Raw genomic sequence first — 12,504 nt, 5'->3', positions numbered from 1 at the left:
AAGACAGTACCCCATGATGAAGCGGATCCAACTAATTCGTAAAGCCAGAGTGCAAAGTAAAGTGGAAACTGGAGAAACAGTGAGAAAACAGATCTTATACTATCTTTTAGGTGGCAAGAGCTTTGGGATCCATCTGTATGAGTAGCTATTAAAGGATTTTTCAGAAGGGTCATGACATCAGATTGGTTCTTCAGAAAAATTATGCCAGTTATAATCTGAAAAAATATAGTATAGGTATATGGTGGCTTTGCAGTGTGTCAACTTGACTAAGATGAACTGTGTTTAAATGGAATCCCCTTTCAAGCATTGTTCCAGGTTAGAATTAGCCAAAAGAAACACTGGCACCAGATTGGGAGGTAGGAACAAAGCCACCTGGAGGTGGTATTGGTATGGAGGTGCCAATGGATTCCCACTAATCCTCTCTCCCTCCCACTTAGCCACCAGCTCTCTTCCTGACCCTGCTGGTCAATTCCAAGCAGGCTGCCAGATGCAGCCACAATGGACTTCCATGGACTGTGCCAACTCTCCTTTTTGAGCCCACCTTGCAGTTGGAGGTGCCCGAGTACCCAGATTCCCAGGTAAGCTGCCATTTGTCCACTCACAGCAGTGCTTCAGAGGTTGTGCTGGAGACTTCTCTGATTCCCCAAAGTCTCCCTTCAGACCCTTAACTCCTCTAACCTCTCCTATAATTAATTTTTTTATCCTTTAAGAAAATTCCTTATTCTATAAAATTATGGTAGTTTTATCTTGCTGACTGAACCCTATCTAATATAGTGTGTGAAATTAAAGGAGAAAATTAAAACAGAAAGTTTTTTTTTATATTTATAGGTATTAAAATGAATCTAGCATGAAAAGGGTAACCAGCACCATAAATATATAAGAAAGCAGATAAAACTCAGACCACTTTTATTTTTCACATTAGAGTCCCTTACACAGTTCTAAACTATGTTATTATATATTGAAGGTCATCACAATTATATTTGGTAACACACATACCTCAAGACATAGCTTTGAAAGTATTTTCTGTTTCTCTTTGTCTTCACATCCTATACAAATATAACCTGAGTTTTCCCTTTCTAAATATCCACTACTGATTATTTTCCAATTTCTATGATACTGTGATCAACAATCATATTCAATAGTGTCTCAATAACATTTCTGTAGAATTTCCTGATTTCTGCATATATACATTTCTGAATATATAATTTTTATTATTTTCACATTTATTTATGCAACTCTTATCTCTGAGCCTCCTGCTAGATTTTCTTTGTTGTCTTCTAAATTCCAGGAGATTAGTGATACTTATTATTTTTTACTTTAACCATTAACATTCTCCAAAGCAGCTTTCACCTTCTCAATGTTCTTCACATTTCCTACCTGTTAGATGAGAGTACTACTACCTGTGAGCTCAATTACAGGCTTTTAATACTTAACAAGTGTTCAATAAAAATCTCTTGATTTGAGTGGTATGTAAATGTATTGATCTCAGGAATTCCTCAAGAGCAATTTAGTATACATTTGCTCTTAAAATCAATATACATTTGGATTCTTTCAGGGTATGCATTATTAGTCTATTTGAGGATTTGAATTAGTTATTTTGAAAAAAATAAAGTAAGGTAAGCCTTTTCCTTAATATAAATAGGGTATATTTGTATAGGATGTGAAGAGAAAGAGAAAGTACTTTTCAAAGCTTATATCTTGTTGTATGTGTGTTACCAAACATAATTGTGATGACCTTCAATATTATAAACAACTAAGTCAAACACGAAGCCCAAAATTCATCCCAAGCCCAGTATTTCAAAAGTGAGTGGTAAACTGGTGAAATTAGTAGGCTTTTTTTTTTTTTGGCAGTACTAGAGATAGAACTCAGGGCCTCACATATGCGAGGCAAGCATTCCACCATGGAGCAATATCCTCACCCCTTAGCTACAGGCATGTATCCTTAGCTTAACATAATTCCATTGCCTGTGAGTACCACACTTCAAACTGTTTGTTGGCTTCATACCTTAAACTGCTTCCCACAGGTAGAACACAGGAAATCTTTTCGGTCTGAATGCCGGAGCATGTGGAGTCTCAGTTTGTCAGGGCGGCAGAAGGCTTTGTCACACTCTGTACACTGGTAGATCTTTTCTGAGTGGAAGCTGCGCACATGTTTTTTCACCTGGCAGTAAAAACTGGGAAAACTCAGGGACTCTGACACCAAAAGAAATGACCAAAGGTAGCTATCAACGCTAGAGGGAGCCAAAGCATTACCATGGATTTCATCAACCTGGCCATGACTTCCAATCAGATGTGATAATTGGCCTCAATACCACATACTGTCCCTGTCACAAAGAAACAAAACAAGAAGCCAGAAAACCTTTCAAATCTTAACCTCCCAGGTGACCTGAAGAATAGAACAAAATGTTGCCCACGTTCATTTTCTTTTTTTAAGACTAAGCAGGGTTCCTTTAGGTTTGAATAAATCTTGCTAATATAATCTATAAGAAGACAAAAAATAATTCTTCCTCATTTTTTTTTCTGCCTTCAACACATATTGAAGCAATTTAGCCCCTTTTAGTAAATGATCCTTTTACATCTCCCTATAAATCAGGTTCTGGGTAGGGCTGGGGATATATAGTTCAAATGGTGGAGCACTTGCCTAGCATGTATGAGGCCCCAAGCACTGAAACAAACAAACAAAAATATTAGTTTCTGAAGAATTAAATACATGAATTAGATAACAAAGAAAACATTACCTATATATGATTACAACATTGGGGTCATTTCTCCTAAATTTGGACTTATTCTCTTTGCTTTTAGATAACCTTAATTAAAGAATATAGCTTCATCCTCAATTCAATTCCCAGCACACCCTCACCCCCCAAAAAAAAGAATATAGCTTCTGAACTTACAGCCATCAAAATCACATGAGAAAGAAATATAGGTATAACTAAGTCGTGAGTCAGATGACACTATTCCTATAAGACATTTTGCTTCATTATTTTTGGAGTTTCAATTCTGCCTTAGCAAACTTTATAATTGTTCGTGTGAAGAATGAAAATTTCCAAGAATAATCAGTAGTAGAACTATAATTAAATCCTAGTCTACTTTGCTTTGGAAACTTCATTAAGTGTATTTTTACAAGTTATTTAATTATTCACTGACTAGCATATAAAAATATAAACAAATGGAATAATGAATATTTTGGGATCTATCTTCACCTATTTTGTTCCAACAGACAATATATACTACAGGGAAACAGTCAGTGCTTGAAAAAAAATTATTAAATACTAATATATTTTCTCTTATTTCCCTTCCAAAATGCATAACCTTATAAAGTAAGATAAGAAACCACAATGTAGGAAGATGTTTCCAGGAAATGGGAGTATATCTTTTATAGATTCTCTGTAATATATGAGAAATGGATATTAACAAAGTTACAATAGACATTTTAAAAATTATAACCAGATCTGGGTGTTTTTTACTTGCAATATGATTTGAATGTTTAAATACCAATGACTGATCTGGATAATTGTTATAATACTCTTGTTTATCAAAAGTAGTTTGAAAAAAAATATTGTTCTCAATTATAAAGCTGTTTCAAAGAAATTATGAAAATGCAGGTGCTAGGCAATTAAAAAAAAAATCAGTTTCTTTTACCAAAAGAAGGAAGCAGACATAAATCTCAGTAGCAGACACTCACCTGGATAAAATCTGGGAACCGTTTCTTACAAGTTGGGCAGGTGAAGTAGCCATCATTGATATGAATGGCCACATGATCTTTCAACAAATCAAGGCGGTCAAAGGATTCTGGGCAAAAAATGCAAGAGTAAGTCTTCTGGTCCGAATGGAGCTTCATGTGGCTCTCCAAGGAGGCGCTGCTGATGAAGCCCTTGTTACAGAGATCACAGGTCAATGGGCAATTCCCCTCCCGCCCATGGAAGCGCAAGTGTTGGTCCAGTTTGTCCTTTTCCCGGAAGGCCTTCCCACACTGCAAACACTTAAAAGGCCGGAAGGACTTCCGAATAAACAGATGCTGAAGAGCTGCATTCTGAAAGACATACACAAATACAATTATGTAGTGAGGAAATGAGTAAGTATGTGGATCACACTTCCACAGGGAAACAAAGGATGATCCCTGCAGGACATTCACAGTAGAAAGATTTTTCTGGTGAAAATGCTGAAAATGAATCCCTCCCCAAAAAAGTTTATCTTAAAAAGAAAAAAATTTGTGGTTTATGTCTGTGTATACGTGTTTTTGTTGCTGTTGTTGTTTTGTTTTGTTTTGTTTTTAAGATTGAGATGGCATTCAAAAAAGCATTCCCAACAAAGACTTGCATAAGAAAATAAACTCCAGAGTGGAAAAAAGACAAAATTTGGATATTTGGAAAAAAGGACTCGGGGTAAATGACACATGCATGAATGAGGTTGTAGCACATTAGTCAAGAATTATTTCATGGGGCTGGGGATGTGGCTCAAGTGGTAGCGCGCTCGCCTGGCATGCGTGCGGCCCGGGTTCGATTCTCAGCACCACATAGAAACAAAGATGTTGTGTCCACCGAAAACTAAAAAAAATAAATATTAAAAAATTCTCTCTCTCTCTCTCTCTCCATCTCTCACTCTCTCTTTAAAAAAAAAAAAAAAAGGATTATTTCATGAAGCCCCTGATAGGAAAGAATTTGAAGAGTAATTAAAACATCTAGCAAAAAAAAAGATAATAAAAAGAATCAAAGGGTAGTTAGTTCTTACCAGGAGTTGGAGAAAATGGATTTGGGTAATAAAAATGATCTGGAATTATAGTGATGATTTGAGATAAATTGATAGAGATAAGGATAGATAGATAGATAGATGTAGGTATAGTGATGATAGCTATACAGCTTTAGGAACATTCTAAAAACTACTTTGAAAGGGTGAATTTTAGCTGGGTGCAATGGTACATGCCTGTAATTCCAGTGTTTTGGGTGACTGAGGCAGGAGTTTTGTAAGTTAGAGGCCACCCTCAGCAATTTAGCAAAACTCTGACTCAAAATAAAAATAAAAAGAGCTAGGCGCAATGGTGAACACCTGTAATTGAAACTGCTTGGAAGGCTAAAGCAGAAGGATCATGAGTTCAAAGCCAGCCTCACAAAGCGAGGCACTAAGAAACTCAGTGAGACCCTGTCTCTAAATAAAATACAAAAGAGAGCTGGGGGTGTGGCTCAGCGGTTAGGTGCTCCTGAGTTCAACCCCCAGTACCCAAAAATAAATAAAGCAAAAAGGGTTGGGTATGTAGCTCTGTTGAAGAGTACCACTGGGTTAAATACCCCTAAAGAAAAAAAAATAGTAATAAAATAATAAAAGAGTGGATTTTAGGGCTGAGAGCATAACTCAGTGGTAGAGTATTTGTCTATTATATGAGAGGCCCTAGGTTTTAGCCCCAGCACAAAAAATATATATATATGTTTTTTAAAATGTGTGTGTGTATATATATATACACACACACATACATACACATATGTATAAAAATTTATATATATGTGTATGTATGTATATACACACACATACACAGACACAGTGAATTTTATGCTATGTAATGTCAGATCTCAATTTAAAAAGAAAGAACTGAAAGGGGGATGAAGAATTCAGATTTATGTGGATGTGCTTGTTCATGAGGCATGACACGTAAGGACACGTCATAAATAGAATATATGCATTGCATTACTTCCTTCTTAGAAAATGCAGAGGACAAATTCCTGAGGTAGCCAGTTAGGTCTACTAGTTAAAATGCCATGCTAACAAAGTTAAACTTATTGCAATTTCTAACTAGGGCAATTTCTCCCCCTCCCTCTCTTACTCTCTCTCCCCCCACCCTTGGGCAGTCACAGATTGCACTTCTAATGCTGATTAGCCATCTTGTAAACTCATGCAGTTGTTACAGGGGATTCAAGTGAGAAAAGATGGATATTCAGAGCAAATCCATCACGATTGCTAGAGAAACATCCATGCTCCACTGGGAGCAGATCTACAGAATCATCTTCCACACAGAGAATACAGAATATTTAGTTGTGCTAATATGAAGACTCATTCATAAGTTCCTCAAAAACACCAATGGAAAGCTCTAGATAGCTTTAAGGGAGAAAAATCCTCAAAAAGTACACCTGTTGAGTGAGTATGTCTATTAGCTATAAAGGAATAGTAATTGAAGGATTAATGAAATCTTTGTGCTATGAAGAAATTACAGTGAACACTACTTTAACTCTTAATTACTTAGCAGCAACTTCTACAATAATGTGAAATAATCATTTGGGAGGAAAGCAAAATATTTATATTTAATTTATTAAAATTTCTAAACATATTTCATTCCATATAACAGAAAATTGCCTTCTCTAGCTTTCTCTAATAGGGTTAAGAGAGATGTTTAAAGATGCTACCTACTCATTTATCTTGAGTAGGTAAATAGCAATTCTGCTGTCTTTCCAAGCAGACTGGGGCTGCTAAGGGGAGGGGGAGGACATCATATTTTATTCATTTATTAAAGGATTAGCTTAGCTCATAGGATACATCCAATAGTAGTTTGAAAATTAATAAAATGTATTTCAAATAAAACTCAAAAAATTATTTCTATTTTTTTCTACAGTATCCATGAAGATCTTTACAAACAGACCTTTACAAATCAGCCACAGAGCTTGCTTTCACTTCCTCATAATGCTTAGCTATCACCTCATCTTTTTACTCTATCTGGACACATTTTTACATTACATAAAAGTTCTTACTATTTTCTCTACTTTCAAAACTTTATGGAAAGATGCCATATAAACAGATGCTATTCTTAGGTTGAGAGAAGATTCAAGATTTAGAGCATGTCTGCCATGGAAGAATAATTTCCTTTATCCAACTTTGGTCAAGTTTCCAAGGACAGACACAATGCACAACAGTTGACAATGGTCCCACTGAGGATTTCATTTCTCCTTGGGTGCCAAATCCAGAGCTAAGTTTTGCTTTGGTCTATTATGCTAATCAGTCTTCTGTCATTTCTGATTAGCATGAATATCTTCAGACACTTGATTTAAACTGAGCAGCCTCTTGACTCCACTTCCTTAGCTCTATTGACAACTCTTATCATCCCTTTGATTTCCATGAAGCCCAGAACACTGTCTAAATACTCAAGAACTAGCCTGTATTTCTCTGAGCTAATGATACTTATGTGATCCCCATATTACAAGGTAGTAAAAGTGCTGAAACATTTCCCATCCTTTGACCCACTTGCAGGCCAGCTCTGCTCTAAGGTAACTTCTATAATATAGAGCCACAACTGGTCCACTTTCTAGAAGAAATCATGGCAACTGAAGAGGTAGCACATAGATGTATCAGGATCTTCTGATCCCTGAGCACCTGTCAGTCAACCACATCACACTGTATGGCACATCTGCTGCTCTAAGGATGCCAAAACACTATTTTTGTTAAGTTCTGTGAATCACATTGCAATGAATTCTGATATAAGAATCTTTGTTTCTAAAATGTTCCTAAAGTTTGATATTAATAGCTAATGGAGTGTCTGGTATGGTGGCACAGCCCTGTAATTCCAGTGGTTCCAGAGGCTGAGGCAGGAAGATTACAAGTTCAAAGCCAATCCCAACAATTTAGTGAAGCCATCAGCAACTTAGTGAGACCCTGTCTCAAAATTTAAAAAAAGGGCTAGAGGCTGAGGATATAGCTCAGTTGGTAGAGTGCTTGCCTCACATGCACAAGGATCTGGGTTCAATCCCCAGCACCCCCCCAAAAAAAGAGGGGGCAGCTGCGGATGTGGCTCAGTTGGTAGCACCCCTAGGTTCAATTTCCAGAAACAAACAAAAAAAGCTACAGGAATCTACATTATTGACCAATTTTTGTACTATTTTAATCCTGAGCCTAAAAAGAAATAAAATCATCATGCTTGTTTCTTGGTTGTTTGTTTTTAACAACTTTTCCTTGGACTATTTTTGGATTTTAAAGCCTTTGGTGGACTAGACTTGGTGAATATACCTCATTCTCCACTATCCTTCACTTACCACCTACTCTAGGGTCAAGCTACTGTTTGCACTGTCCTATAACTACACCAAGCACATCCCTGTGTCTGGGATTCTAATTTGATGGCTCCCCTCCTCTGGGATGATTTACCTTCTAGAAGAGACTCTCTGTTTCAAGGACTCAGTCTATGTCTCCCCTCATTTATTAATTATTCCCTGCCTCCTCCACCTTTCTTTAGTCTTTCACTCCTCCAAGTTCCTAGAGCAATTATAAGCATACTTTTACATTTCACATATAACTGTAAACAATCTAATGCTATTTTTAGACTGTCAGCTCCTAGATACAGAACTCAAGGGAAAATTCTGTCAGATACCTAGACAGTTAGAACTCAGTACCACTCCATAAGTAATTCAAATTATTTTAGAGCTGGAAGGGACCTTGGAGATCACTTAGTCCTAACCTCCATTTCATACAGGAAGAATATGCAGCCCATAATTTACTCATTAATCTATTTGCAAATGAATTATAATTATTCATTAATATGCATTTACTGGAGCAACCAAATTGTGCTTTTCATCAGGATTTAGTAAATAAAGGTTGCAATGAACAGCAGGTCAGGCAAACACTTAAATAACATTCTGTTATGTGAAACACAGGAAACAAACCTACCTGCAGCTCCAACTGAGCAGGCAGCATTAGAGGAGAGAAAAATAGTTACATTACCAATTGGATTGGAAGACTTCCCTTCAGTTGGTCATTACCAATCTGGATAAAAAAGATGAAAAAATACATAGCCCTGCTTTTTAGAATATGTAAGAGGAAAAAACAAGATAGGTCAACTAAGACTGACTCCTAAAAGCCACATGCCTGTGGCTTTTGTTGTGACACAAGGAAACTTATACAGAACCAGTACCCCAACTTCTTCAAGAACAAGTACAGAATAGACTATGCTTATACATCTACAGCTTCATTACATGTGTAAGCTTAAAGACTTTAAGCTTACACATGAAAAAATAAAATAAAATCTAGCAAGCATTTCTCTGGACGTAGTAAAATATCAGAATAGCCAAAGCAGAAAAGATAGTAACTGAAAAGAGAAAAAAGTGAAGATTGGGAAATAAAGTAGAACAATGGATGAGAAGATATTCATAGCTTTTTGTTTTTCTGGCCTATATTTACATGTTTATCGATCCTTTTGAAGTAGTACACACTAAGCCACAGTTGTATGTGTTTCAGTTTATAGGACCCTCATAAAGGGTACTGAGATAAAGAGTTCTGAAGAGCCCCTCAAAGCTGTCATGTACCTATGAACGTTTAAAAGTATTTTTACATGAAGGCCTGGACTATTTTTCAAGGTCCCTTCTAGCCTATAGGCAAATAAGAAAACCAAAAGAGGTAGCTGAACCTAAATTCTCTTACCCACAGCAAGATCCCTTCACAATGTTATCTGTACCTACTACATGGACCCTCTGAATACAGTCTAACTTATCATCTTTAAAAAAAAAAAAAGAAGAAGAAGACCAAAAGAAACATAATCTAAACAATCATCCATTTAAAATTTGTAAAGCCTGGGAAGTTGTGTAAAAAATTTTTTTCATCTAAAGTCAAGTACAAATCAAAAAGTCTTTTTATGTTCAGCTGGCCACAAACATGGGTTTTATGTCATTGCTTTTTGTCTGCATAGACATCACACAAAACCATACTGTTTTCTACAATGCAATCCCTGCAGTTACTTAGACTCAAATGCTGACTGTGAAATAGTAAGAGAAACACACATCTTAACTGGAAATCATGGAAGCCCTGTAGTCTCATGATCTAAGGCTAAGACACAGGTCACATAAGTGAGATGTTAGTTAGCTTTACTTCATGCTGTCCCAAGCGTGTGGACTATACCTGTCATATCAACTTGGACACAGTTCTCTTTGCATTGACAAATAGTAGTGACACTTGCCAGTCTCCCCTTGGAAATAGTAGATAACCAACTTTAGTTACCCACAATTAACTAGAGAGCTATGATTAGAAACAGACAGGCCTGGCTTAAAATAATTAACATAAATAATTAGGGCTAGGGATGTAGCTCAGTGGAATAGTGCTTGCCTAGCAAGCAGGAAGCCCTAGGTTCCATCCATAGCACCAAAAAGAAATAAAAGAAAAAAATATATAATTATTATAATTAAGTATACTTATTTCTCCATTTCTAATCTATGAACTTAGAGATGTGAAGAGCTATCTTATTTTCACTATACTAATCCAGGAGCTGCCAAAATCCAGGCTGATAAAATCTAGGACCAGCCATGCCAGCCTGCCATAGGATACGGAAACATTAAGAAAGAGAACTTTCTTGCAAGCATGTGATAGGCTAGATACAAGATTTCAAAGTGGATGGTAAACAGGCTGGAACACCAAGCGTTGAGGGGAAGAAGGAGACCAGCTGTAAGAATGAGCATCCCACTTACTCGGATGCGTTTGGCCCTGCGCATGTCATCTGCGGTCAAAGTGCTCTGGGTGGGTACCACACTCTCTTCATGCTGTGGCTGTAGGTGAAGGGTATGAGTTTCTGGCTCTTGTTCCAGAGACGACCGAGTTTCCTGTGGCAGCTGAGGGATTGGGATAGTGGTCTGTTCCGGTTGATCCAGCCCATTCAGAGTAGCTGGTTCAGCCTCATCAAACTGCTCCTTTGTGGGAAAATGCAGCAAGTCCTGAAATTTGCAATAACCAAGAATTATATACTTACCTCGATAGAGATCAGTGCTAGAAAGACTACTGGCTCAGATTTAGAATTGCTGCTTTTTAAAAAATTTTTTCTTAAGAGACAGCAGCTTGCTATATTACCTGGGCAGGGCCCGAAATCCTGTACTCAAGGGATCCTCCCCACTCAGCCTCTCAAGTAGCTAGCCACTGTGCCCAGCTATTGCTTATTTTAAATGCCCAGATTCATAATACTCAGAGAAAAAAAAAATACTCTCCCTCCGGGAAAATTAATTAAATACACACAAAATACAAAAATCACGAGATATTTCAGACCACTGAATGGGGAGGATCATGATATGAACCTTCACAAATATCAAATTTTGTAATGGTTTAAATTAATAAAACAAAATTGCCTCTTTAATATCTCTGGCCAATATCAAATTTTGGGGGGCAGCAAAGTTGAGTTTTTGAATAACTGTGAATAATTGTGAATAACGCTTGAAAACACATGTTTTCTGCCCTTCTCCAATCCCACTTAAGTTAACAAGCAGCAAAGCTCTGATTCTTTGACAGGACTATTAACATCGGAAAGGTGCTTGTGTTTAAATCCAGTTAGCGTTCTGAAAGTTCTCTAAACAAGCATCTAATAAGGAGTTCTTTCCCAATTCCCAGTACCTGTGTCCCATCATCACTTTTCTCTCCATTTTCACTGGTTATTTCCAAGCGAATAAATTTTGGAGGACGCCCTGGCCTTCGACCTGGACCAAATCGTCTCTTGCCTCGTCCCCTCCCTCTGCCTCTTGTTCTGGGGACAAAAGATTGGGTTACAGATAGTTATAGTTACATCATATTCCATAAAATGTTTCCCTAAATGGCCTGTACTAACCCCAGATTTTGAGTTCCCCTCACTTGATTAATTTCTCTGATTCTTTTCTCTAATGGAAACACTTTCTAAAGTTCTTATCTTTGCCCTCTCTAAAGCACAAAGAGGTGTCTTCAAATTATTCTGGGGTAAAAAAAGAGCTATGTAAACACAAAGTGCTGACAACATTTTGCTTCTGAAAGGAGGTGAGAAATGCAGACAGAACATGCTAAGTCTAGTGTGTTTTGAGGACATGTTATCTTAGACAAGATTCCAGCCTTCCTCTCTTAACCTCAGTTCAAAATTTCTTCCACAAAATGTGGCTAAATGCAAAGTATTTTGTTTTACCAAAATCTTCAGGAGGGTTAGTACAAATTTCTAATTCAACTATTCCAAACACCAAATTGTTTCATTTTATCTTATCTTGCTGTTGACATTGTAACTGGCACAACCCTTTTGTTTCCACATTTTTTTATTAATGCATTATAGTTGCATATAATGGTGGGATCTGTTGTGACATATTCATTCACGCACACAATATAATATAATTTGGCCAATATCATTCTCCAGTATTTCCCCTTTCCCTCCTATCCTTCCTTTCCTTGGTCCCTTCCCCCTACTGATTGCCCTTCCATTTTCATGAGATCCCTCCCACCTTTCCTTTTTCCTCTCCAGCTTCCACACTAGAGAAAGTATATGACCCTTGACCTTCTACGTTTGGTTTATTTTGCTTAACATAATGTTCTCAAGTTTCATCCTTTTTCCTGCAACTAACAATTTCATTATTCTTTTTTTTTAAAAGAAATATATTTTAAAGAGAGAGGTGAGAGAGAGAGAGAGAGAGACAGAGAGAATTTTTAATATTTATTTTTTAGTTTTTGGCGGACACAACATCTTTGTTTGTATGTGGTGCTGAGGATCGAACCTGGGCCGCACGCATGCCAGGCGACCGCGCTACCACTTGAGCCACATCCCTAGCCCTT

The 12,504-nt window shown here is 37.1% G+C and overlaps 1 protein-coding gene across 3 annotated transcripts in view; it reads right to left on the bottom strand.

The window, feature by feature from the left end:
- The window catches only part of Prdm10 (PR/SET domain 10), a 92,215-nt gene that overhangs the window by 19,348 nt on the left and 60,363 nt on the right, over window positions 1–12,504 (bottom strand). For all 3 annotated transcript variants that reach the window (XM_076846171.2, XM_076846173.2, XM_076846172.2), the window contains 4 exons: window positions 11,335–11,464; window positions 10,425–10,667; window positions 3,686–4,033; window positions 2,006–2,161 (listed from right to left, as the gene is read on the bottom strand). In XM_076846171.2, the coding sequence (XP_076702286.1) occupies window positions 2,006–2,161; window positions 3,686–4,033; window positions 10,425–10,667; window positions 11,335–11,464 (877 nt within the window). The remainder of the gene's footprint in view (window positions 1–2,005; window positions 2,162–3,685; window positions 4,034–10,424; window positions 10,668–11,334; window positions 11,465–12,504) is intronic.

Source organism: Callospermophilus lateralis, chromosome 2, assembly GCF_048772815.1.
Source record: "Callospermophilus lateralis isolate mCalLat2 chromosome 2, mCalLat2.hap1, whole genome shotgun sequence".
Taxonomy (NCBI): Eukaryota; Metazoa; Chordata; class Mammalia; order Rodentia; family Sciuridae; genus Callospermophilus; species Callospermophilus lateralis.
The sequence above is the reverse complement of the archived record's forward strand: the minus strand, read 5'-3'. Positions and strand labels throughout refer to the sequence as shown.